This window comes from Aquila chrysaetos, chromosome 4, assembly GCF_900496995.4.
Source record: "Aquila chrysaetos chrysaetos chromosome 4, bAquChr1.4, whole genome shotgun sequence".
Lineage (NCBI taxonomy): Eukaryota > Metazoa > Chordata > Aves > Accipitriformes > Accipitridae > Aquila > Aquila chrysaetos.
This window is the reverse complement of record NC_044007.1, coordinates 38,433,080-38,459,928: the sequence shown is the minus strand read 5'-3', so window position 1 is coordinate 38,459,928 and position 26,849 is coordinate 38,433,080. Positions and strand designations below refer to the sequence as shown.

General features: G+C 42.0%; 1 protein-coding gene across 8 annotated transcripts; it reads left to right on the top strand.

The window, feature by feature from the left end:
- Positions 1 to 615: 615 nt before the first annotated feature.
- ADHFE1 (alcohol dehydrogenase iron containing 1) lies at positions 616 to 26,597 on the top strand. Of its 8 annotated transcripts, none has more exons than XR_005932203.1 (16): positions 693 to 820; positions 1,414 to 1,451; positions 3,741 to 3,784; positions 3,951 to 4,004; positions 5,247 to 5,401; positions 5,564 to 5,760; positions 6,165 to 6,242; positions 7,400 to 7,505; positions 8,757 to 8,909; positions 10,068 to 10,166; positions 11,122 to 11,200; positions 11,352 to 11,448; positions 14,644 to 14,801; positions 18,533 to 18,661; positions 25,684 to 25,760; positions 26,480 to 26,597. XR_005932203.1 is itself a non-coding variant. In XM_030011526.2 (15 exons), the coding sequence occupies exons 1-14, from the start codon at positions 765 to 767 to the stop codon at positions 18,614 to 18,616; spliced, it is 1,398 nt and encodes a 465-aa protein (XP_029867386.1). In that variant the 5' UTR covers positions 693 to 764; the 3' UTR covers positions 18,617 to 18,661; positions 22,255 to 23,253. The 8 variants fall into 8 exon arrangements, 5 of the variants coding, with proteins under 5 accessions (XP_040978964.1, XP_029867388.1, XP_029867386.1 ...); XR_005932201.1 differs by lacking the exons at positions 25,684 to 25,760; positions 26,480 to 26,597 and adding exons at positions 22,255 to 22,376; positions 22,749 to 23,253; XR_005932202.1 differs by lacking the exons at positions 25,684 to 25,760; positions 26,480 to 26,597 and adding exons at positions 22,255 to 22,725; positions 22,860 to 23,253.
- Positions 26,598 to 26,849: the final 252 nt, after the last annotated feature.

Sequence of the window (26,849 nt, the reverse complement as noted above, 5' to 3'; positions counted from 1 at the left end):
ACGTAAGCCTTGGAGCTGAAGGGATTTGGGTGGTATTGACGGACTGACTATAGTGCTTAAGCAACAGGCTTTGCATCAGATGCGTTCTTTGCCTCTCAAATGTTTCTTGCCACTGGGCTGAGCAGTCTGCACTGCTGCGGGCTGCTTCGGAATTGCCGGTGGCCAGGAGTGGTCTCGTGGGCACGACCCATTGATAGCAAGCTGTCAGTGTAAGTAGCTAGGCAAAGCAGGGGCAAAAAGCACTCGGGAACGTGGAGAAACAGTTGCTCTGAGATACGTTCCAGACCGCAGATCTTCCTGCGGTTTCCACAGGGCACGTCTTGCACCTGCTCAACCAGAGAGCACAGCTTTTTTTCCCCAGGTGCGCACACCCACCCCCCCCCCCCCCGTAAGTACTTTATGCTGCTGACGACGTTACCGGTGAACTTTCCCCACTAAAATCCTGGGCAGTCTGTGCATTTCCAGCAGCCGTGAGGCAACCCGAGCGGAGGCGCGGGCGCCCCGGGGGTGCTGCCGCTTTCCGGCTCTCCCAAGAGGCCGGCGATTTCACAGCCCCAGGCGGGGCCCTGGCAGGCCATTAGCAGCGGCACGGCGATAGCTCTTACTTCTGGACGTGCAAAGTCCTCGCTTTTGGTCAACTACGTGACTGACTGGGGGGTCGGGAAGCGGGTGGGAGCCCGCGCTGACCCCGGCGGCCTGTCCCGGGAGGAGGCGCTGCCGCCGGCTCGGCCCCCGGCCCGGCCGGCCTCCCCAGAGCCGGGGCGATGGCGGCCGGGCGGGAGCGGGCAGCCCGCCTCCTGCGGCAGCTGCAGCGGGCCGCGTGAGTGCGGCCGGGCCGGGCCGGGCCGGGCTGGGCCGGGCTGGGGCGGCTGAGGGGAGCCGCCGCTGCCGCCGCCTCGGCGGGGGGGACGGCGGCGGGGGACGGCCTCCTCGCCTGCGGCCGTCCCGGAGCCCGCCAGGGCCGCCCGTGAGGCCGCTGGTTTTCCTCCTTTCATCGGCAGGTGCCGGCAGCGGGGCGGGGGGCGAGGCCGGGCGGTCGCCGCCGCGGTTTGAACCTGAAAAGCAGCGACCGCTCCCTCCCGGGGGCCGCGGGGGTCTCCTAATGCCCCCTCCCTAGCGCTGACACCCCCCGCCTCACAGGGGCAGCCGGCTGAGGGCTGGCTACCGGCACCCACCCGTGTTCTGCCGTAGGTGGGACCCCCCCATCTGCCGGCCTGCCGCTCCCCTGGGCCCCGGGGGTGAGCCGGGCCTCCTCTACACCCAGGCTCCGCTGCCAGGCCTCTGTGGGGTAGGGCGCGGTGAACGGGTGCCGACAGGAGACTTTTGGGCAAGGACAGATTCGGTTTTCTGCTTTAGCTTTTCCTTTTAACAACGCCTTTTTTTCGTCTTTTTTTTTTTTTACCTTTTCACTAGATGTCGGTGCCCGAGCCATTGCCACACCTATTCCCAAGGTAAGACTTAATTCGTGTCTCCAAAATAGTTCTGTAGGAGACCATGACCCCATAGAGCCGTACATATCAGTGTAACCTGGGCAGAGGGTGCAGGTAACAGGTAGGAAAGAGAACAGTTTAAAGCATAAGGTAAGCAGTCAGTTGTTTTGCAGCTGTACAACGATAGTGGTTGTCGTCAGAGAGATTCACTGTTTCCACGTAAGCCACAACTAATGCATCCTCTCCCTCCCTCCCCTTGCCATGAGGCAAGCCGATCAGAAATTTCCTATGGCTGCTACTACTGCTGTCATCACCTGAGCTATCTCAACTTTAGATCTGCTTTCAAGAGGAAAAATACACATCTGTTACATTAGAAAAGAAACAGGAAGCAGTATGAATAACAAGGAGCTATTCACAAAGGTCTGCTTTGGCTTGGGGAATGTAATCTCCATAGGCTTTTTATACAGCCAGTCCCAAGAACACAGCTCACTTAGGCCAGGTTGTTGCTCGCCTGTAAGAGCAGGTGAGCTGCGCCAAGTGACCGAGTCACCCCGGGAGGAGTTTCTGTTTGCATTGACTGTAGGGAGTCTATCGGAATAGCTATCTGTGTGCTGGTCAGTGTCCAGATCGAATAAAAATTAGTATTTTGGGCCATAATTCCAGCACTGTGTAATTCCAAGTGGCTTGGTTTCACATGCTTTACTTAAGACACTTTTTAAAGAATTACCGTTGCCATTTTACATATGGAAAAGCTAATATAAGTTCAGATACATATTTTGCCCAAGACCATCATACAGCAAGACAATAATAGCACAGCTGAGAAGCAGAATCTCCTTCTTCTGCTTGTCTGCTTGATGACCTACACAGTCAATTCAAACTAAGCCCTTGTTAAATAGAAGTCTTAATTAAGAATCCTCTCTGTAAGTTTTAGGCAGCAATTGAGTCTGTAATGTAGCGAGATAGTATCAGTTCAGTAAGTCTCTAAATAGTGGGAATTGACGTAACAGCGACTGTAGCAGAAAAATGTTCATTGTGTTTCTTGACTGTTTGAAGAAAGTGCAATTTTTTAACTCGGTAAAATTCTTCCTGGAAGTTAAGTTTGGCTCAAGAATATAACAGCAGGGCACCTATTATACTATCAGAAAGCAAGAGAGTAAATGGCTTGGACATGTTCTTAGCCTGTCAAATTAATGACTGGGAGTACAGCAGACTCAAACTCAGGAGAGGTCAAACATGTACAGCCTGGCAAGACATGGCAATGAAAGACCTGATAGCAGCTGGCCTGGGCTTGAATAGAAAGTGCATAAAGGATTTTAATACATCTATCTGTTACTGTCGTGGGTCAGTGCTTCAGTGCACCCCAGAGTGTCTGTAAGACTCATTATCATGGCCTCACTCATTGGATCTGAATCCAAATCACATATTTTCAATTAATGTAGCAGACGGAAGGCATGACTTCAGCAGGAAGAGCAGAATGCCTCATCTGATCTTTTCTTGGAGAAGAATGGGCTGTTTCAGTTGATGCAGTTTGCCTCACTGTGTGGCAAAATCAGGATATGCAAGAAATAGAGAGTTCTGTAGAAATTCATGCAAGAATGACATGGCAGAGAGAGGATGTGACTGAAATACTATATTTATGGATATCTTCTGCCTTCTACTAAATAAAGTTGATAGTGACACACTGATTCTTATTAAAATTCTGTTTATTATTAGCAATGCATGCAGTTTCTTAATTTTCAAGCAAGCAATTCAGTTTCACCTGCAAGTTTAGGACTAGGCAGAAGTAAGAAGAAGTGTAAACACCTGTTAGTGTAACTCTCACACGTACAAAACATGCTCTCTATCCGGACGCATATGGAGGATGTCTCATGGATTTGTCTTAAAAGTTGTTCTGAAGGTTATGATGTAGCCCCTACACATTTGTAACACCTCTCAACCTGTATGTAGCAGCCTGTATGCTCTGCAGATACTCCGTTCTACTTATCATGTGCTGTTCTGGTCTTTGCAGACTGCAAACAAATTCTCATACAAACTTCCTGCTAACTTAGTTTTTATAACAAGGATTTATCCTTGAAAGAAGGAGAAAACACACTTGTTGTGCTGAATTGTATGAATCAAATCAAGTACTTGGATCACTTAATCTCACAAGCAACAAGGGATGAAATGGGTAACCTATACCCAGACAAGCCAAGATGACCTGTGCATAGTATTAGTGATTTTAAAAGCAAAGGAATCTGTCAACTCTAGTATCGAGATACAGATATAAGTCACTTTTTGATCCCTAATTTTACTGTTTCATTTCCATTCCAGTCCCTGAACGGCCTACCCTGGGAAATACAGACTATGCATTTGAGGTAGATTTAATAATAAAATACATCTGATTTAAAAGTAGTATTTTGTATACTTCCAAATATGGCATTTAACAAATATGTACATTAGTAAATATCTATATTTTACTTTGCTTGGAACTAGATGCCATTTCTCCATTTTTCCAGAAAAAATACGTTCTTTTTTCTGTAGATGGCTATTTCGAACATCCGATATGGAGAAGGAGTTACTAAAGAGATTGGCATGGTAAGCTTCCATAGTGTAAGTCCATCACTGGTGAAAAGTTATTTTCTAAAGGGTTGCTGGTGCTATCAATCCATTTTATAAGGGAAAGCTTATATATGGTGCATCTGAATCTCCATTGCTTTGCAGTGTGTGTAGCCATATATACCAGTGTAAAAAGGTCAGAAAATACTGCTGGGTAAAGAACAGAAGCATGTTACATCAATGTTGCTGTGGTATAAGTGAGTACATGAAATGCAGCTTAGTGGGTAATTAGATTGTTGATGATTTGCCAGGATTATGCAACAATATTTTTCTCTGACAGGGGATTTAATTCAAAAAGTTTTGAATCCTGGTGACTCACCAGGATTTTCTCAAGATCACTTTCATCTCTTCTAGTGCTCATTAAAATGAATCAGAGACTTTCCATTAAATTAGGTGGATATTCGTTCAGCTCTGAGTTTGCACTGTGAAAGTATAGAATTTTTGTTTCAGCAGTTTGAGATGATTCACCCGAGTACATTGTTCCAGTTTGCCTTTATCATTGCATTTTTTCATTTATCATTTTTTCCTCTCTTCTTGGCATTTATGGCATTAACAGTTCTCTCTTTCATTTGCAAATTTGTAAAGTAAATTAATAGTCAGATAGTAAATGAAGTTAGACAGAACTTCTGTCTTTACACAGCATTAGGATTATTTAGAATTCCATGTATTGATTGTATAGCTATTGTGACACTTAATTTAGCAAAGGTTAGGAAGTAGTATTATTTTTCTTCTTTCTGCCACCTTATTTTGATTTTTCATCAGTAAATTGATATTCTGTATTAAATTTTCAAGATTTTAATGCCATGCTTTGGTAGTCAGTTAGGGGAGACCTAACCTTTGGAAAAGCCTTTTTATGTCACAGGAATTGTGTAGGAAAAAAATATTTCAAAAAAAAATTTTACATTTTACTGCAGTCTTAAGTGGTTACACATGGTTTTCACTTGTTCAACATCTTTATCATTAGTTTTCTTCTATCATAAGACTTCAACTATATGTTTGGCAGCTTTATACTTTATTCTGTTTTCTCCATCCTACTATGTATGTGGTTAATCCTCTTTTTCTTTAGCTGATACTGTTCCAAAGATTTTACAATAACCAACTATTTTGAGGTTGGGTTTTTTATTATTATTAAATGGTTCAGTTGATTTGGATTAGTTTTTAAATAGTTCAGTGTATGATTTTATACCAGTTGTTTGTTTTTTAATTTCATTGTTATCGTAGGACCTGCAGAATCTTGGTGCTAGAAGAGTTTGTCTGATGACAGATAAAAACCTCTCCCAATTCCCTCCTGTAAATGCAGTATTGAATTCCTTGGCAAAATATGGTATAAACTTTCAGATGTATGATAACGTCCGGGTGGAACCAACAGACCAAAGGTACTGCTTCTGACAGTGCGCTTCTCCGACTAGTGCCTAGGCTCTTGCAGCATGCCATACAGCTGTTTAAACACCTCCTTGTGACCTGTACGCTGTTCTTAATAGTTATTTTCTCTATGTGCTGTTTTTCTCCTAATTGGAAAGCTTTTCTTGTCTTCCAAGTTTCCTGGATGCCATTAAATTTGCTAAAAAGGGAGAGTTTGATGCCTATGTTGCTGTTGGAGGTGGGTCTGTAATAGACACTTGTAAAGCTGCCAACCTGTATGCGTCCAGCCCTACATCAGACTTCCTGGATTACGTCAATGCTCCTATTGGGAAAGGGAAGCCTGTCACTGTGCCCCTCAAGCCACTCATTGCAGGTAAAGCAGGAGGGGGTGGAGAGTGAGAGCTAGGAGAAGGGGACTCATTTTACACTCTGTATGATATTTCTACTGAAATCAGTTTACCACAACTCGTTCACTTTCCTGTGGGCTTACTTGTCCTCTAGTTGTAGTCATCAGCAATTTTGCTGTTTACTTCAGTGGAAGTAAAATCACAGTTTTTGTCATTAGTTAGTCTTGTTTAGCTGAGTTTGACTCCTTTTACTGAGAAAAGAGATCAAAGTGGCAGTTTCTCTTTGACCTGTTGGCTCCGGATTAGGGATACCTCTGAGATTTCCTGGATCTTCTATTTTTGGTGGCATTACTATTATGTTTTTATTTAGTTAGTTTGCAATATTACGTATTACTTACTATTTGTTGTTATCCCCATTCTTCCTTTTAAGTTCCAACGACAGCTGGAACTGGAAGTGAAACCACTGGTGTTGCCATTTTTGACTTCAAAGAACTAAAAGTAAAAACCGGTGAGGTGGTTTTTTTTTTGTCTGCTATTCAAGACAATTGCTTTTCCAATATCTTCATTATTTCCCTGCCTTGAAAGAAGGGGATACTGCATGTCATTTCAGGTGTCATTTCGTTTGATTCAACTGCCACAGGCGAATTTGAAGAGCTTAAAGGTTTCCTCCTTAAATTAAATTTATAGCATATTAACATAATGAAATACCTATGTAATACAGTGGATTATAGTTTGAAGACAAAACAGGAAACTAAAATCTTTCAAGTCCTTAAATGGCAGAAAATGTTAATTGCAAAGGAAATTTCTACTTACATTCAGGGTCAACCAACTGTTCCTTATTTCCGTTGGATTTTTCTTTCTGCTTTTAAGACTTCTGTTTCTTTGTTGTGTAATTGCAACCAAATGTTCCTTTTCCTGACTTCTGAAACCTCAGGCCTGAGATGCTGTGCAAGTGAGGGGCACTGTCTTCCTTTGGCCTTTTCATCCCTGGCAAATAAAGATTAAGGCTAAAATGTCATCTTAAGCTTCGTAGCTGTTTTGAGGTTTTACTTCTAAATATGTGGATTTGATATGCTACACAGTCTACAGTACTTGGGACCCAAAGGGTGTGCTAAGGGGTTCTGACCATAGCTCAAGAGTTTTCTAGTCTATATGTAGTCAATCAGTCTGTGTCTGTCTGTCTGTTTGTATGTCTCTGTCTCTCAAAGCTACATCTGTGTCCCCTTAACCAAAATTTGAAGGCATGGTTATTACAGATGCTGAAGCAGCAATTAGCAATAGCAATTGATTGTAGACACAAACCAGTCTTGCCCTTCGATTGTTCACAGAAGGTACAAATCTAAGAATACTGTTGCGGATGCCTTTCAGCACAGAAATTTTGGAAGTATAGGCTGCTCAGGGAGGCTTACAGGTGGAGAGAGAACATTGTCTGGTATGATTCACTTCAGGCAAAAGTCTCAAATCATGTAACTCTCTTACAAGGACTTCGTCATCAGTAAGACTTACATTCATAGATACTTCTTACTCTCCCTTCTCTCTCTGCTTTTATCTTCATAGTTTCGAATCATTTCCCCTCATTATTGTTATGTTTTGAACATTAAGCTTGTCTTGTCCTATTTTGTTGCAAAAAATCTTTAACTCATTTTCCTTATTTACATATTGCAGGTATTGCTTCAAGAGCCATTAAGCCAACATTAGGCATCATTGATCCTTTACACACACTGTCTATGCCTGAGCGAATAGTGGCCAACAGTGGCTTTGATGTGCTTTGGTGAGTTTTCTGTGTAGGTTGCTGCTTGAATTTATTACAATTTTGTGTTTTGACTATGGTGACTGCAGAAAAAATGTATTTTAGGAGCAGGAAAGGATGATCTTTTTTCTCCCTTTCCTGTTGTTAAGGTGGTCTCTGTTATACTTTCCTCTTACTTAATTTCACTACCTCCCTGAGAATGTATGGAAACAAATCACTCATTTGCAGAAATTTTAATGTTTTTGCAGTGCACTGGAGAAACCATTTACTTCCAGGATGGTTGTTGTCAGGGAAGACAGTCCAGGTGTCCCTTTTTAAGAGATCATATAGATGATTAATCACAATTGTGATGGCATTTAGCATGTCTCACAGACATGGCAGGGAATAGAGAAAAAGGATTTTCTAATAAAAGCCATGATGTGTCAACAAAAATTTGTGAAGGCTTGTGGGACGCTGGCAGGTCTCAGCCCAATTATGACCATCCTCAGAACCTCTCTCATAATTTGCTTTTCACTTGGCACAAAATTTTCTTCATCTTAAACCTACAGCTTTTAACTGCACAAAATGCGTGGAAGTTTCTATTTGGAGGGCTAGAGCTTACTTTGCTTTTGGGTGCTGTGTATATTGAAGTAATAGATGTATAATGAAACTGTGATTTCTCAGGCTTGGTGAAGTGTCCTGAGCTGCCATGTCTGTAATGGAATTGAGTCATTTTTTCATAAATGAAAATGGTTTGTCTGTAGTTTTGTACATCTAAATGTTGCAATGTAGGTAGTGCCGCTTTCTTTGTGTTGTCAGATTCACGAGTATCTGGGAGATGCGACTGTTGGCAGTTCGGCTTAGCTTAAATATACTCCTCATTTTTTAAAGGTCAATACTTCTAAAAGAAAGGTAGCTTACAGTGCTTCCAGTGCTAAAGCCTCTTACTGTTCCTGTCCTACAGAAAGGAAGTGCACCCATTGCAGATGTACAGTGCTCTTCAGCGAAAAGCATTACACCCTAGGATGGCAGTTCATCCAATCTAACTTTAAGCATGGTGTGAGCTGATAGATTGTGGATGTGTTTGGATTGCCTTCTATGTGTTTGTTGGAAAATGAAGGGCTCTGGAGGTGCCCGCCCACCATTCTCCCAGTTGTCTATGAGATTGTGTTTCTATTTTTGGCAACTGTTAAACACTGGAAGTAAATAAGAAGAACCTGCATTCAAGGGACAGCAGGGCAGTAAAATGGAGCTCTCCCACTTAAATAATGCATTTTTAAATCTTTCTTTTAGCCATGCTCTAGAATCATACACTGCTCTTCCTTACAACATGCGCAGTCCCTGCCCTCCAAATCCAATCAACCGACCAGCTTACCAAGGCAGCAATCCCATCAGTGATGTCTGGGCTGTTCATGCTCTGCGCATTGTGGCTAAATATTTGAAAAGGTAATAAGTTTAACAGCCACCTCCCTCACAGTATGTTCAGTCTTCAGTGCCCAAAAAGAGATGCTTAGAAGAACTTGAATTTTAGGCTAAAATAAGGGAAACTACTACATTAAACCTTCATTTTCTACCCTGGATTTCTCTTAAATAAAGCAAAAATTTTTTCAAATAAAATTGAAAGTAAAATTAGGGTTACTAGGTTGTCTTGAGGAGGTAGCTTTTTAATGCCTCTGTGAATCTTATAAAATAAGTCCTCAGTAAAAGTTATTTCAAGCTGCTCAGTTAATATAGGAGCAACACCCACATATTTTTTCAAGAATCCTCTTTCTGTGACAGTATAAGGGAAATATGTAACAAAATGAACAAAATACTGCTGGTGTAATACTGTGACCTTGAGTGTAAATTAAGATACTTATACATCCATCAAGAAGGTAACTACATGCACTTACGAATGTGCAAAATTACGCATTTACTGAAAACTAGTTCATACTTATAAGACCTTGAATTTAGATTAAGTTTTGACTTAACTGGGAGTGCATTTTGATCCCTACCAATAAAGTTTTAGCCTGTATATAGCTTTTGTATACCATGTGCACTTCTATTAAAGATCAATGTGGGGGGTTTTGTAGAAGACTCTTTACAGTACCTAGCTAGTCAAAGTAGTTGTTTATTGTTCCTGTGGAATCTATTCATGAGACTTTTGCTCCATGTTGTCAAACTACACAAGCAGTCTGATGCATAGGAAGGCAAGGAACCCTGTCCTCTTCCTGCACAGATGATGGGGTCCAGACCACCACCTAATGAGATGGTGAGAAAGCTGGAGTGATCTTGGAGCCATACATAGGATTGCCAAAGCTCCTAAGTAGAATTGTTTAAACCACCACTGAGGTGAATATGGCCAAATTCACTCTATTTACTCAGGTTTTGGAAAAGTGAAAGGAAACTTGCCCTTCACTCAACCTGTTTGATCTACTTACTGATCCAGAAGCAGGATTGCTCTCTGACTGAAGGGCAAATTGATCCTATTTCCAGCATTTTTATCTCAGTTTATCTTAGAGGTTTTTATATATCTGTCCATAAAGAAGCCCTCTCTCCCTTCTCTATCCTGAATTACTAATCCACTTGTGAATTCACTGATACTGTTGTCTCCATGGTGCACAGAGCCATCAGAAACCCTGAAGACCGTGAAGCAAGAGCCAACATGCACCTAGCAAGTGCTTTTGCTGGTATTGGCTTTGGCAATGCTGGTGTCCATCTCTGGTGAGTACAGGAACATATTAACCCCATCTGAGGTCAGCTTCTAGCCAGTGTTTGTTTCAGGTTGTCAAAGACATCACTGCCTTTTTTGCTGAATATATAGTAAGACATTGTAGCCTGGCCTGTGATGCAGGGGGAGCCGTGTGTTGTGAGAAATTGGTGGGGTCTTGGCATTTATATGTATGAGGATTGTGTATTCTGGTTTGTGATACTCAAATCCAATCATGTGAAAAATACAAATCATGACCTTCTTTACCTTCTTTAATAGTAAAAACTACAGTTTGAAAAAAAAAAAAACATCAATGGCATTTAAAATGTTGGATTTCATGCCAGCTGTTCTGCAGTGAGACAGCAATGAGGTAATCTTATGCTATTCCTGAACTGATGCAATTGCCTGTAAGTTTGTCTGTGGGGTAGGCATTCAGCAGGCTGAAATGAGCTGTGATTAATATTGCAAGGCAATGTAGTTTCATATGGGTGAAAATCTCAGAGAAGCAAAGTCTAAGCCTGGTTTGTGTGGATAAGATATTAGCCATCATTCTCTTTGGAGAACTTCCTTTCATTCCTGTTGTTTGAGCAAATCCACTCTTTAATTATGCTTTAAAATTAATGTTTATTTTTCTCAGGCAGTGTGATTAGGTAGGGATGCAGATTATGCTATTTTTGGCATATCTGTATTACTTCAGTAACTGAGCATCTTTCAGTCTAGTCAGTGGAGTAATATAACTTCACACTCACAAAGTAAGGAAGTACTGTTTTTTACAGCTAGATCCCTAAGGTGCAGAGGGGTGAGGGTTGTCTGTACCTAATATCCATACCATACCCATACCTAAATACCTTTGGAGTATCTGTACCTAAGAGACTTGCATTCAGAAGACTGACTGCATAAGGGACTGAACACAAATTTTCCAAATACCAGGAGAGCTGCCCTAACCACTTTCTCTTTACTCTGTTCCAGCCATGGAATGTCTTACCCTATTTCTGGTTTGGTGAAAACTTATAAACCAAAGGATTATAATGTGGATCACGCTTTAGTGGTAAAACTTGGTTTATCTTTGGTTTTGTATTATACATTTCAATTCTCTGTTATCTCACATTAATGAGCATTAAAGCACATCGAAGTTGGAAGTACATGCCCTGTTGATGTGATTTTATTCTTTTTTCTTTCTTCTTTCTTTTTTTCCCCAGCCACATGGCCTTTCTGTGGTGCTGACATCCCCAGCAGTGTTTGCTTTCACAGCACAGATACGTCCTGAGCGGCACTTGGAAGCTGCAGAGATACTAGGTAGGAATCTCTATGGGTACAGCATACTCATACAAATGGAATTGTTTCCAAAATGTCTTTTAGGGAGGGAAAAATGTGTGCAAGCAATTGTAGTTGGTTGTTGCGGGGGGGGGGGGGGGGTGTTAAGTTTAAAAAACAAGATTCTGGAGTCTGACTGAGTTACACATAACGCAAACTTAGGTAGAATAATGCTAAATTTTGATACCAGATGATGTAGTTAGAGAAGCAAGCTGGAGAAATCTACTTCTTGACCAGAAAACTGGACAGCTGAAATTAACTGTAGATCTGTTACAAATCAGGAGAGAGTAGCTGTGATTGGCTCCTCTCTTGTTGCTTTATGGAGAGTAGTTACTTTAGAGTAGATACCATAAACCAAACAAGTACTCAGGTGCATCTGTTAGCTAAAAGGAAGCATTTTGCCTAACAAGTTCCCTGCTGTGGCAATGAATTAGGACAGAGTGATGTTCTGAATCACTCCTCTTTTTTCTGTGGCACACAGCTGTAGGTTTTGGTCTTTCTAATGTAGGCCTAAGCTTGTTTATAGGTGTTGGAATTTCTCAGTGGACGATGTCAAGGGAAAGCGTGGAGTAGCTATTCTGTGGACACATCTGTGATGGCTGAGAAGTGGGTTAATGAACAAAGTGGCCTTTTCTGCTTCTTAGCAGAATAAAAGTAAATGCTGCAAGCTGACAGCTCATTTAAAGGTTACCTTTTCATACAGCACTTTGTTATCTGTGCAGCCCATCACCAGAAGGCGTCCTAGAGAAAGGATACCTCTTCATTGCACCCTCAGCATGGCTGAGTGTAATAAACTAGCTTTCAGTGATGTAGTCTTGGAGCTGTTAGCAGTCTAGCTGTGACAGCATGGTTCTGTGATGGGCTAATTTATTTATATCTAATGTCAGGTTTTTTGTCTGCACTAGACTTTGTGTTGTGGCTAAACTGCTGCTAATACCTATGCTCACTAATAAGCAATCACATTCACATGCACAGCAGTATAAAGAGTAGAGAGAAAGTGGTTAGGGCAACTTTTCTGGTATTTGGAAAATTTGTGTTCAGTCCCTTGTATGGTCAGCCTTCTGTATGCAAGTCACAGCAATCCAGTCACATGTCTGACTTCCTTGTATAAGTAATCTGAAAGCATTGTGGGTTTCAAGAAAGAGTGGGACTTTTATATAGACAATGAAAATATCACAGTATTTTAAAGAGAATGTAAAACAACATGGTCAGAAAAACTACACTGGGGGAAAATTCTGTTTAGTTTATAAATGTTGTCTATGAGGTTGTTCAGCCTTCCTCTGAAGTATGCAGTCCTGCCTATGGTCAAAACCAGTACACAAACCTGGCTGGAATCATATACTAAGGTACAAAATGTCTGTGTTCCTACAGCAATAACACACAACTCAAAGTAGACTAAGGAAATGTTTCTGGATAACTGGCCAGCACAGCATATCAAAGAATTTGAATTCTGGCTCCTTGATTTTAAAACAAGTGGTAGAAAAGCAGTTCCTTTAGGGTTTGCGGTATGAACTGCTGCCATAAATTCTGTTTCTAAAAGCTCTGTTAATTTTCTCAGTAGAAATTTAAGCTACGTTATTGTCTGCCTTGCTGTAAAGGGACTCTGCCGAAAACATGTCATGTGGAGTTGAATTTGTTAATTCCCACCTGGGGTGTTTACTTCTGATTCCAGTCCAGAGTCCAACTGACTACAGTAGCTGATTCAAATCTGTCATGTTGCCAAATGCAATGACTAAGAAGGTATTTTATGACATGAAGCAGGTTACTAAGTAGTTATTTTGTGTGTATGTACAGCTGTGAATTTGGGTACAGCCTGAAAAAGCTTAATACCTCCCTGGGTGGATTCTTAAACAGTTGAAATAGGTGTGCGTGTGGCCAGAAATTTTCAAAGTGCAATCAAAGACAGAGGTATGCTTTAGGTTGAGCAAAAAGAAAGTACTCGAACTACAGCAATATCTTAAAACTGCCCTTCACATTTACCGTCCTTTTTTTCCCCTCTTCCCTTTCCTTTTTACTTTACTATCTGAAGATACTGGATTTATGTCCCAGTTACTCTTCTACAGCAAAACCCAGGATAAACTCAGACTGCATGGCATAATGGCAATAGCATAAGATTTTGTACAAGACTTGTTATACCTTGTTTATCAATTTCTCCCAGGCATTATCTACTACAGTACTGCCAGTCTTACTACCCGAATATCTGAGCTCCTCAAATGAGCTGGTTGGTTTCCTGTTCGCTTAACCCCCTTTGAATGTTACACTGAACTGCATGAGGATCACAGAAAATATTTTTCCTGTAGCTATGTTGTGCTCTTACTCATCTCTCAGTATGGTGCTTGGACCTAACATAGTTGTGGTGTAACATCATTGAGGTTACACAGAGAACAAATTTAGCTCAGCTTATGTGGAAAAGAAATCATGTGGAGGAACCTGTGTCTTCTATCTGGACATGTTTTTGTTACTACTTTTAAATAAGTCCTGAGCATTCATTGAAGAAGGGGAAGCAAGCTATTCTGTAAGAAATATTGGTAATCTTTCATTTTACATTGATGCTATCATTACTGTTCAGTAGATGTTTCAAAGATACCAGTTCCTCCTCTTCAGTTCTACATTATCCTACACAAGTCAGCACATACTCAAATAGCATTAAGTTTAGGACTTACTTAACCCCTTGAACACTGCCCTGCCATCTCCTGTCTTTCTCAGCCTGCACGCTCTAGTCCTCTCTTTGAATGTGTAATTGAACAGAATAGTCGGTGGTTTCCATGTCCTCTAGATGTCAGCAAACTCAAGGCCTTAAAATAAAGTTAGCATTTGGCACACTGTCCATAAAAATAAATACCATTGACGTTCATGCGTTAGCGTTCTTCCCAGCAGTTAGTCAGACTGAAAATGTTTCTCCCTGTAGGCACAGAGGGAAAGGAAGTTAACCTCATGTGGCAGTTAGTCTTTCTGGCAGCAGTTACCTGCTTCTCCTGATCTTGTTTTATTTCACCTTTTACAAACTATTCCAACTGTAAAGTGAAGACTGATTCCTCTTTTTGCTTCATGCTGCTTTTAGGGCAGTGACTGTTATGTATGGATATGTATTCAGCTGATATTATGATTAAATTAAGTCCAGAACAGGCTTCCTCCGCTCTCTCCACCCTACAGTCAAGGCATTATGTCTTATTTTAGGAGCTGACATCCGCACTGCCAGAATCAAAGATGCGGGGTTTATTTTGGCAGACACGCTCCGGAAATTCCTATTTGATCTGAATGTTGATGATGGCTTGGCTGCAATTGGTTATTCTAAAGCAGACATCCCTGCATTAGTCAAAGGCACTCTGCCTCAGGTAAGACAAAGCAGAACAGTTTTTCTTGTCAAATAAAATAGAACAGATTTTTGAAACAACAGAATTGTTTCTTTTCAAGCAAATGTTATTTCTAGGCTTACAGGTAAACAATTAAAGTGGAGAAAATTATGGATAGTCAACTGGTATTTTGTTTCTCTGCACAGTTTAGGTTTTTCTTTTCAGTGAGATGGAGTGCATGCTGCGGTCTGTTCTTCACGTGGGTTCAGAAAGAACGGCTAGGTGTTTGGTTGGGTTTTTTTAAACGTCACATTTTTTTAAAAGGAGGATGTTTTTCATAGACCTTTGATCTTTGTAGAAGATACTGCTTTTTCATAACTATCTCTGTTAATTATGTATGCAGGATGGGTTATAGATAAAGCCTTAATACCATGTGCTATCTGGTAAGAATGATCAAGGTCACTTTGCATTAAACTTTCCCATATTGAGAAGTTGCACTTTTCTTCCCAGATGGCTTTTTTGTTCCATTGACCCCCATCAGAATTTGAAATAAGATCCCCTGGGATGATATAGATTAAACCTGTAATACCCTTTATTGTTTCAGTGCTCACAAAGACACTGCAAAAAGCAACACACCACTCCAAAAGCAAAATCCAGTGTCTTCCTTGTAAAAAGACAGTTTGATTCATGTGCTATGGACTGTTCTGTCTACTTAGGATTTATTTCCACCAAGTAGCAAGGGAAGTAAACACTACAGAGAAAATGAAAATTTTGTAGGCTGAAAGGTTATTCACTTTTTACAGCAGTATTTCTTACCATGTCTAGTTCTTCTCATTCATAAATCCAGAGCAACTTAAAACAGAGGGTAAATATTAATATTCCTGTTTTATACCTGAGAAAATGACACAAAGGTGCAACTATTTAGGATCACACACAACAGAGCAGTGGCAAAGCCAGGAAGAAAACTAAGGTCTCTGGGCACCCATCAAATAGGCTATGCATGTAAATTGTTACGGGGCATTTTGGAGGTTTGTTTTGATAAATATCTTCCTTTAAAACAATTTAGTTTGAATCATCACAACCACATCTCATTGAAGGCATGTTTTGCATAGCTGGGGGAGGCAGAAGGTTCTTCACCAAAAGATGTTGAAGGGGTTTTTTGTTTGTTTGTTAACTTAGCTCAAATTGACTTTTAATTCATTTACTGTCGTCTCATGGCATTGATGATTAATTGTACTGTGTAAAATGAGATGACCTAATACTTTCTCAAACCTCAGTTTTGTATATGAGATGTAACATGATGAAAATGTATTGTTGTTCCTTAGTAGTCCATTATTACCCACAGAGGTAGTCCATACAGTTTAGTCTTCAGTATATTTTTTCTTTTCATCTTGCAGTAGGCTGTCTCTGGAATACAGCACTGACCCATTCATGTCAGCAAGGCAGTGTGGTGCAGTGGTGATAGCACTAATACGTGTGCAGAGTGTATTCCACACTGTGAAGTGCAGGCTGCAGGAAAACAAAACTAGTCTACTCTAACTGCCAGGATTTAGGGTGGGAACTCTGTGACAACAAACATTTATGCTTGAAGTTAAAACAGAATTTTATTTTCCTTTCTAAGTGAGTCTGTTGAAATTGATCCCATTTACAGACAGCAGCGAGTCTAGCAAAGAAGATGCTGTCCCAAGGTCTAAGGTGGCCAGCCCTGTAATGGCGTTTGAGGGGAGATGGGGAGGACTGAAAATGAGAGATGGCAGAAGGTTGTTCTTTAGCCCACCCACCCCCTGCAGGCATCCAAGAGGCGTCTACAGTGGGGCTGAACCACCGATGAGCCCGAAGCTGCTCATTTTTGGCACTAGACCAGAACGCGCTGAGTCAGACTGAGAGAGCCGGGGCCTTGCTGTCTGGGCACCAGCAAATGTCAGCAGGCTTGTGCAGAGGGAGTGCTGGTGCCTCTGGGTCGAGGCATACAGGAGGAGCATCCGTTTGCAACCTTCTGTCGATATAGCTGGTAAATGCTACAGTCTGTCAGGGTGATCGACTCCTGTCACCCTGTGTGACTTTACAGATAACTCTGTCCATGTTGGTGCACAGGGCTGCAAAACTGTAATTTGGCCTAGAGTGTCCTAATATAAGCCTGATGAATTTACTGAGTACTTGAGCACTGGGTCGTTATATTTTGCATATTGTGAGTCTGAAAAAAACCAACATACTTTTGCCCTAGTGCTGTTTGAATTTTCAATTTTGTTTCAAAGCTGCATGGAAGAATCTTAGCCTTGTCTTTGGCTGGATCTGTGTGTGTAGCAGCGCTGGTCGGGGATGGGGAAAGAGGTATCATTTGATTGCTACTGCTGCACCACCAAGGCTTCTCGTGTAGGTAAAGTTATGCACACAAAGCTGCACTTTTCAGACTCGTCACAAGCCATGCTAACCATGCTGATCATGATTATGAACTGTGAATATCTCACAGCTGACTTCCTCACCATGCTAGACCAGTATTTCACGTGTTAAGTTCACAGTGCGGTGGCCTCTTGCTGTGTAACCACATCCAGCCTGTCCACAAATCGCAGCCCCGTGGGTTGAGAGGGAAGTGGAGCGGCTGCAGCATTGCACTGTGGTATTGCCCTGGGCAGTGGTGTGTGCTCCGCTGGGGAGGGCGTCTGAGCCTCGCTTCGCCCCAAGGCAGGGGGCTGGAGGAGCCCCTTCCCCAGCATCCTACCTGGTGCGTGAGGCAAGGCCCTAGCAAGTGACATCCACTGTCTCACATGTGAAAAAGGGCGGGGACAAATTTAGAGCTTTTACTGGGACAGCCTCTTCCATGAGGGAGATGTTGAAACAGGTTGTAGCAGAAGAAACCCCATCTTGCCAAAATAGACCGCATTCACCTAAAGATAACACATTCCTAGTGTAGGCTTGGCCTTTGTCTTTGCAGATGTTTAACTCTCCCCAGTCTTTCAATAAATGTGAAAATCACTGGTTGTTGAAAACATAAAAGTACTAGTTAACGTACTCATACTGGTTATGATGTTAGGCCCTTTCAGCTGAGTGTTTCTGCAGTAACTGAATACCTACACTAATACAGCTCCTCATCCTCAGTAGCATGGGGCTTTTCTGAATTGCCATCCCTGCCTTTGTGGTTATTTTGTCGAGCAGTGAAGCATATACCTGAGTTTCATTTCAGTCAGTGGGACTTCAGCACCCGAAAATTCTGTTGAATCACCATCCAAATGAAGACCAACCACAACTGTTTTGTATTCTGATTCCAAAGTGTCAGGCTTTTTATTAAGCCGTTTCACTACCGTCCCTTGCTGTGTCTTTTTTGGAGTCTGAGTTGCAAGCACTGTTTATTTACTCTCCCCATCTACAGCAGTTCCTGGGCTTTCAGACATGATGTATTTTGAAAATCTTGGTCCCTAAAAACTGAACTCCTAGTTCCAATGCTGGCAAATGAATTTTTAAATGGACTGTATTCCTAGGATGATATCCTCCAGTGTACTGACATCTGTGAGTGACAAGACCTATGTTTGAAGTACTTGACTTTGCAACTGAACTGCATTCTAATGTTGCTTCTGTGTATGTAATTATAGGCAATTTTAACTAATATATTTCTGAAAGTACTGTACAGTTGATGATGCTTCAGCCTTAATTACTTATTTGCAAAACCCTGTTATTCTTTGTGCAGGACATTAATTAGTACAAAGGCACATAGTTCAGCTACTGTTTGATTAATTTTATTGTAAATTCTGTAATCCAGTTTTTCTTTAATCTTGCAGGAGAGAGTGACTAAACTATCACCACGTCCCCAAACAGAAGAAGACTTATCTGCCCTCTTCGAGGCTTCCATGAAGCTTTATTAGCTTAAACATTTTGTTCTGAAAAGTATGCTCTATTCTAACACAAAGGTAATTTCTTATAGATATGGGGCTGACTGTTTAGATAATGGAAGAACTTGGGTGCCTCTGACTTCTGTTCCATTGTACACTGCCAAAAGGTCAAGTAATTCATCTTTAACTAAATAGTGCTTTGAAGTGAAGGCTTGACTGGGTTTTTTTCTTGCTCAGTAGTCAGTGGTATTAACTTGCATAAAAGTTGGAGCAGATTTCTCACTTTACTGAAGGCTTTAGAGGTGGTCAAAGGTGGAAAAATGTTTTAAGGGATATTGTAAACCTTTTAGCAAGTTATGGCTTTTATTTAAATTGTCCATTTTTTTTTCTAAAAGTCATGCTATTTGGGAAATAATTGAGGTAATTTTAATTAGGGAGGGGGAGTCCCCTGCAGAAGATGTCAGCTTACTGTATTCTGTTCCACTTTATCATCTTTTTACCATCTGGCTTCACTAAGAAGGCTGTTGAACTGGGGTACTTTTTTGTTGTTTGGTTAAGAAAAAACCTACACACTTCATACATGTTTGGAAAAGGCTTCCTGAAAGTTTGCTTTGGGTTAAGATTCTGACATGTATTGTCAGATATTTATCTTTCCTTTTAAGATCTATGTGAAGAGTTCATTGGCAGAGTAAAACCAGAGTAAAGCATGGTCACATGCTCAACACAAACCACGTAACAGCAGGACATCATCCATCACAGTCATTTTGTCTCTGTGGAGGCAACAGCTCCCTTTTCCTGCAGCGTTCTGTGGAAAGAAGTTATCAATTGTATCTTGCTTCTCTGTGAAGCAATTGCTTCTGGTGAGCTCCTGCAGATGCTGTCACTCAGAGTGCAGCCACAAGCTTAAGGAAGTGGCAATGTGCTGTGGTTCAATATTAGAACGTGGTGGTGTAGCATATGGCTGCACAGTGCCCCGCTGGGAACGCTGGTTAAACGTGGGAATGAGTGTGCATGTTCAGAGCAGTTAACCAGCTGGTTGACTGTCAACTGAGAAAGGGAACTGGGAAAGGGAGAAATGAAACTAAAATTTTAATACTATTTTTCTTTTTTTAAAAAGCGCACATGGTTGTGTGTACAGTTCATTTAAATCAGATTCTGCTTCATGTTGGACCCTTTCAGCATGTAATTCATGCAGCTACCACAGCACAAGACAAACACAAGAAGAACCCCATAACCTCTGGTGTGCTTATTTCTTTCTGCTAGGGAGGGAGCACTTTTCAGTCACCCCATTGAAGTGGAAGGCTCTATACTTGCACCTTTGCATTCTTGTGTTTGTCTGATAAAGCTAGTGCTGTCCTAGAATCTGAGTACAGACATGTACTGAATATTGACATTGGATCTGTTACCATGCTGTTAAAATGGGTGGATGGATACTGATTGAAGACTGGAGATTTTGTTTTTAACCACAGAACAGGTTTAGTGGCCACAGGGACTGCACTACCAGTATGCCTCAGCCTGTGCTGGGATACACATTTGATTTCCATGTCCTTCTGAATCTTGTCCTCTGCTGAAATTGCCCACAAGAACCTCTGTCACGAAGGCTGATGTTGTAATAGCAAGGGACAAGGGATTCACTTTATTGTACTGTGCAAAGTTGCCATGTTTGAAAAAAACTTATTGTCAAATCCTTTTGTGTATACTCTTTTGGCCCGTTTCATCTCTCCATTCCTGTATTTTTCCAGGCTGTGGTAGCACTAGAGAGTCCTGAAGAGAGAATCTTTTTTTCCAGGAGCCTAAATTGTGGCAGCCCTGATTTGTCTGGGGAGAATATACTTTCTGGGGACCTGAACAGCACATGGGTTGTATAACTGCAGCAGAACACTTTGGACTAGTTAGGAAGGTAGGGTATTTCCTTCCAGCACACTTATTTGCCATTTATGCCAGTATGGCAGTTATTAGCAGGCTGCGTTTTCAACTGACAGAACCTCGCAATTAATTTCCTATACCAGGTAACCCAGAGCTCTTGCTAGTTTCTAAATTAAGCCTCACGCCCCCCTCTGATATAGTACATTTTATCCATATTTTATAGATGAGACAAAGGGTTTGATATAATACCTAAGCAGGTGGTGCTGTAAGAAGGGCCATTTCTGTTTCCCACACCCCTTTGGCAGCATCAGGGTCTTCGACTGGCTTAAACTGGTTGTGAAGTCTCACTCACAGACATCAGCTACACACGTGTTTTCCCATTACCGATTATTAGTTACCAGTGGAAATTTTCTGAGGAAAAATCAAGGGAGCTCCAGTTGCCCCACAGTGCTGTCTTTCAACTAGTGATGGTGTGAGAGAGTCATGCCCTGGGTCCCGGGCAATGGTAGTTTTATTCACAGCTGAAGAGTTACTGGGATTTTTCGTACTGGGATTATCTTACTCAATTACTCTGTATTGAGACAACCTAGTTGGTCAAATATATCTGTATCTTTGAACATACCTATTTTGTGCACAAGCCTGGCATTTGTATGGGGACCTGGGCTGACACTGTAACTGTGAACGCCCGGTGGTGTTGGGCATGTGTGTGAAATCTGGGCAGCGTGTTCTTGTGGCTCCTGTTACTGCTCTGTTACTCAAGCCCTCCATGACGGATCTGTTACTGCCTTTAGATGATAATGAAATGCAAATAACAAATAATATTGTACTTCCTATAAACACAAGCTTGTTTAAAAGCGTTTGAGAGCAGTGTTTAACTCTGTCATGTTAACTTTCCTATAAGGTAACTATGAACCAAAACCATTCAGAGAAAGTAGGTTTTCACTAGCTTCACGGACCATAATGATTCCTCCTGCAAAGTCATTTGCCTGCTGAGCTTGGCACTGTGCAGACAAAACCATTATATCATGGATGACAACCGAGAGCAATGGTAGAGACGTTCCAGAAATAAAAGCATCAGAACTGCTGCACAGTATTTCTGTGAATATTTAAGACGATTTCTGCATGTCTCACTCTGCGTAATAAGTACATAGTTAGAAGTATCATTACATATTTCATGACAACACTATTGATCTTTGTATGTCATGTTTGTTAGCAGTAGGGCTTGACTGAGTCCCTTCTCTTCTTTGTGGAGTCAGAGACTTACTTTCTCCCTTAAACAGCTGTAACTATATAAAAGGATTTGTCAGTCTTTATATAAAGAACAACAAATGCCCAGTTTATCTAGACCATGGTTTTTGAATAGGTTTTACGTAAGCATAAATGGCAGCTATTCAGTCATGACAGAAGAATGGTTTGAAGAGGCTTTAGGGACTCCTATTAGAGTAGGAGTTACCAGCTTCATGATTCTTGCTGTGGACGGTGACCTGCTACTTCTCTCCCCTAGTCCTGTATTCTCTGACTTCTGTGCAGGCAAACACGAACCCTGGCCCATCTGGTTACTCACTCAATCCACCTGCAGTGATAAGGTTAGCTTTGGGGAGCAAGTATGACCAAGCGCATATGCAGTGGTGGTGAAAATAGTTTACCAGTGGGTATGGTTTTACCTGGAGTACAAAATGGAAAGTCCACTCCTCTCATAAGGTACTGGGAGCTCACTGGGTTGCTGCTTGGCATCAATAGAAATGAGGGCAGCTGGTACAATAGTTTGTCCAGCGTCTCTTTTCCTTTGCCTCTTGCCATTCCAGTGCTGATTTTCCCAGCAGTTAAAGCAAGAAGAGAATGAAGCGAAAACTGTGTAACCAATGTGCCTACATCTGCAAAAACTCTCACCATCACCCTGTGTGAATAAACTTGGAAGAAACCACAGGTAGGTTAGTGTGTCTGCTCATTCCTCGTTGCACCACCATCTTGACTTTAAGGCAATGTGCCAAAGCTGTCATCTTCTGTCTTGTGGTTGGCTTTCCATCCCTTGAGACCTGAAAAATGGATGAGAAAGAGTGATTTCTCTCTTAAGAAAGAAGAGACACAGCCGAGCTATGTCCAGGCACTTTCCATAACCCCCGAGTAAATCTGCTTAAGCATCACAGTGCTCCAGGACATGTACAGTATGCTTTGGGTTCAACAGCTCCAACCTAATAAATACGTCACTGCATTAAGCGTGCCTCTGTGCAGAAGGGACAAGGGCAACCTGATACAATGCGGCAGGAGGCCTAAAGGTATGGTCTCTGTTTTTCCTCAGACCATCCCTGTGTGCTTCCTAAATAAAATGGAACCTAATTTAAATTCAAACACCAGCTAGAGAATACAGAAAGTGATGCGACCGTTTTCCTGATCTCTCCACGAGCTGTAGCTCACGCGGCAGTACGCAGACTGCTTGTTTGCCAGTGTCAGCCCTGGGCAGTAAGAAGAGGGTCTTCCACGCCTACCCACCCCTGCTAATCCTGCCTCAACACCTGGTTCCATCTTTGACTCATCACCAGGCCACCTGCAGAAGAAGAGATTCCTCTTTGAGCAATAGTGTGGCGGTAGTGCCAGTGACTGAATTTGCAGAGGTCTCGGCTCTCTTTGCACATGGGTTTTTTCTGCAGGCAGTTCCCTTTGTACTTACCTGCAGTGTACATATGAGAAATCATGCAGGCTCAGTTTGTTACAAAATGTTTAGTGCGTATTTTTTATGTGTAGTTGTCCATGAAAATAAGCAGAAGCTTCTACTGCTGCTCTGAATTTCTCAGTGAAACTGAGACCAAAAAAACCCCCAAAACCTGGGCTATCATTAGGAAGGCTCCAGTTCCCTTAGATGCAACATTTCTGAATGCAGTTTTATATTTTACCAGTTCTAGGCTGCCATTAAATAACCCACTAAAATGCCATTCATTTTCTTTTTTCCCCATTGTACTGAAACAGCTGCCACGAGTGAGTTGGTAGAAAACATTGTACAGCCAAATAATAACAATAAGAGGAAGAACCATTTGACACAGCTCAATGGAATGTTAATCAGGGTCTTAAGTTAACTACTTTCCTAGTAATAGGAGAGGGGATGAAAAAAAATACTTTGTCTTTGGTTTCTTTTGAATAATTATATATACTCAGTTTTCAGAGAACTCTAAATACAACACATGGCAGCAGATACTGTCCTTATTCTCTGAACATGGGAATTAAAGGGGGAAAAGTTATCGCACATCCATGAGGTGGCACGGTTAAGTGAAAGCAGAGGAAATGTGACGTATCCTTTGGAGAGCCATGTTAGTTCACATCACACTGTGGAGCCACAGAGCTTGGTTCTGCGGCCATGTATGCTCGCAGCACGTACGTCGCCAGAGTCAACTGAGCGGCAACAGAATGATGGCTGTGCCTACACTGTAGTCTGAGCTCCTGTTAAATGTATAATTTAATACTACTGTATCATGAAATATATATATCATAGCACAAACACCGGTTTATTGATGTGGAACTTCTCCTCTGCGTTCCCTGACTTGCGGTGACTTTGACCTACTTTAACAATGCGCTTGTGCTTTTCCTGGGGTATGCTATTTGGATGTTTGACCGTACAGCCTTAAATTAGCAACTTGACATTGAAATGCTGATTTACACCTGCAGTCAAATGGATAACACATGTTAAAGACTGATTGTCAGCAGCTCCAATATGTTATCGCTTCATTCTGTGGCGTTGCCACTTGCCTTTATGGGATTTAAGGACACCATTGTGTGGCATTGTTGGTATGGCTATGGACACAGCTGTGGGGGGCTGACACTGTGTGTGGACTTTGTCATCTATCTAAAAGCTGACATCACTTTCAAAAAATCACTGTGAAAGTTTGGATGTTTAAGTGTTGCTGTATATTTCAAGACAGCATTGAAAATAAAGAAGCTTTTTTGCTGGCATAAAAAACAGTTAACATTGAATAACCTGCTCTTCTGACCTTTTCACCTTAAGGAAGATTAATGGTCATTTAGATCAGAACTTCCCCCCTGATCAGGGGTCTGAATGCTTCAGGGATTCAGGCAGACAAAGAAAGTCGTTTCACCTCCAGGTCACCAGCACAGACCTATGGTGTCTCTCTAGTGACCGTTAGATGATTGCTTAGTAGTTTATGTGCAAGAGTTGGTGGTCATAATCCATTTTCCAATGGACAGGTCCCTGCCTCATGAAAGCTGTTACTACATGCTTAATCTGAGCAGCGAGAAATGGGAATTAACATGAACAGAGCCTGAACTGCAATTGCCTTGCATGAATAAAGCCTCAGACTCTCTGTAACACTTGTTTCAGTAGATCAGTCCTTCTCCAGGGTCGTCTTTCCAAGCCAGGAAGGTTTGAAGCTATGTCAGTGCTGGGCTGTGAGCGGTGGCACTTTGATGTTCCCTCCTGGAGGGCTGCAGCCTCCGCTCCCACTTCTGGAGCACACAGGTCCTGTTCAGACACACTCGCAGTGGCACTGCTTGCATTTCTGGCAGTTAGGACATCCTAGAATAGCATGTCCCACAGCCTTCATGTAGCCATCTCCCAAGTTTAGCTCCTGGTGCGGTGAAGCTGATGTACTTCATACCTACTGTATTTGTGTTTTAGATGGAAGTCCTAAAATTTGAGACTACTCAGTTGGTAAAACAGCACAGAGCTATGGGGCAGATTTTGATAGTAAAGTAACTGTTTGTGACTTCTCATGTCAGAAATGATACTGTCACCAACTGTAAAGCGCAATTCAGGGACCTACCCAACAGAGCTGAGCTAAAAACGCCAACCCGCTGAGCAAAGTCAGCGCAGGGTCGGCTGATGGGTGCTAAAGGTCTAAGCATGCCCTTCACTGGAGTCATCTGTATGTGCATAGCAAACAAGGCATTGGTAAAAAACCTGCCATGTGTGCAGACAGAAGCATACGGTTGCTTACAGCTGAGATGTTGAGCCTTAATATAGAACATGGTTACAGGCTAGAGAGTATAAAAAGTTGAAGAGCTAGGATCTAGGAGTCTACGTCTCTTTGGCTGACCAAGTTGAGAGGGTATAGAAATGTCAGACTTTGGGGGAACATCTAAAATGGGAATATGCATTTTACAAAACATTGTAAAAACACGAAGGATGTAGAATCTAAAACTGTGCAGTTATTAAGGAGAATGTGCCACGTCTGTTACAAAGCCCCCCAAAACTCTTTCCTGTTCCCTTTTGGTTTTCTTTCTCCCAGGCTTACCTCTGTACGGTATGTGCCATGTAGTGGACAGAGCAACTGAACAGATTACAACCAGAACTGAATTAATAAAGGTAAGTGTTTAAGTGTAAAGGCTAACAGGACAGAGGGAAAGGACAAGTAAAGATCATCAGTTCTGCGAAAAATCAAAGATCTCAGGGACTGCATGACTTGAAAAGGACTGACCTCTATGTAGCTTATGAGCCTGAAAATCCTCTCCTATGTATTTGCAGCATTAACTCCTCTTGTTATCTGAGGTGATCTACTTTAATCAGATTCCTAGAAACAAGTCAGGTACTTAAAGCAGAAGATCTTTTGACACCCCTGCTGGCAGTGTTAGTAGAGAGGCCAAGGACCAAACCAGCAGCGACACAAGATAACCCATTTCATCTCTCCAAAACCCTTTTTAGGATAATTGGCATCAGAGGGCGTCCCCCAGTTTCCCCTTCCAGACTCATAGCCGTACCGTGTATGGCCATTTAACGTACTTGTCACACAAAAACTACCTTGAAAGTCTCCCATTTCCAAGACCCAGCAATTCTGTATTGGTGCTCCCACTCTGTTCTAAAACCTCCTCTGTCACAGTGCCATCTCCTGTGCTGACATGCTGCTTCACACAGACACCATAACTTAAATCTGGATCAAAAGGAGAGTCATAAATTTGATCCTCCTTCTGTGCCTTTAGTGCAGCTTCTCTTACTTCCTATTGCTATTTTCTAAGTTTCTAGCACTGGGGTCTCCGAGTGCCAATAATGATGGTCCTTGTTTTAAATTTAATCTTATTTTCACACAGAACTTAAGCCAGAGGAGGCAATGCCATCTGATACCCTCCAAAGCCCTTCATCCCACAGAGCACGTGCGTTGCACGCGGCAAAAGGAGCTTGATGGCTGCGTGAGGACACGCTAGAGACAAGTAAGGTGACAACTCAGGTTGCCTCATTCTTTAGACTTATCCATGGGAGAAATCCTAAGCAGTTTGTGCCTGGTTACCCAAGCAGTGGATTTTCCTCCGTATGGTGTGAGGCATAGTATACAGTTAGAGCAAGAGGGCTACTGCTGCACAAATCCAGGAACCACAGGACAAGCTTTAATTAATGTGCTTGTTTGTCCAAAAATGCTTGTGTTCATATCAGGATCCAATAGTCAAAATAATCTTAAAATGT

Excerpts from the sequence above, each read along its gene's own strand:
- ADHFE1 (XM_030011526.2), top strand. The coding sequence starts at position 765 with ATGGCGGCCGGGCGGGAGCGGGCAGCCCGCCTCCTGCGGCAGCTGCAG. Across the intron at positions 4,005-5,246 it reads TTACTAAAGAGATTGGCATG|GACCTGCAGAATCTTGGTGC; the intron begins GTAAGCTTCCAT and ends TTGTTATCGTAG. Across the intron at positions 7,506-8,756 it reads AGTGGCTTTGATGTGCTTTG|CCATGCTCTAGAATCATACA; the intron begins GTGAGTTTTCTG and ends TCTTTCTTTTAG.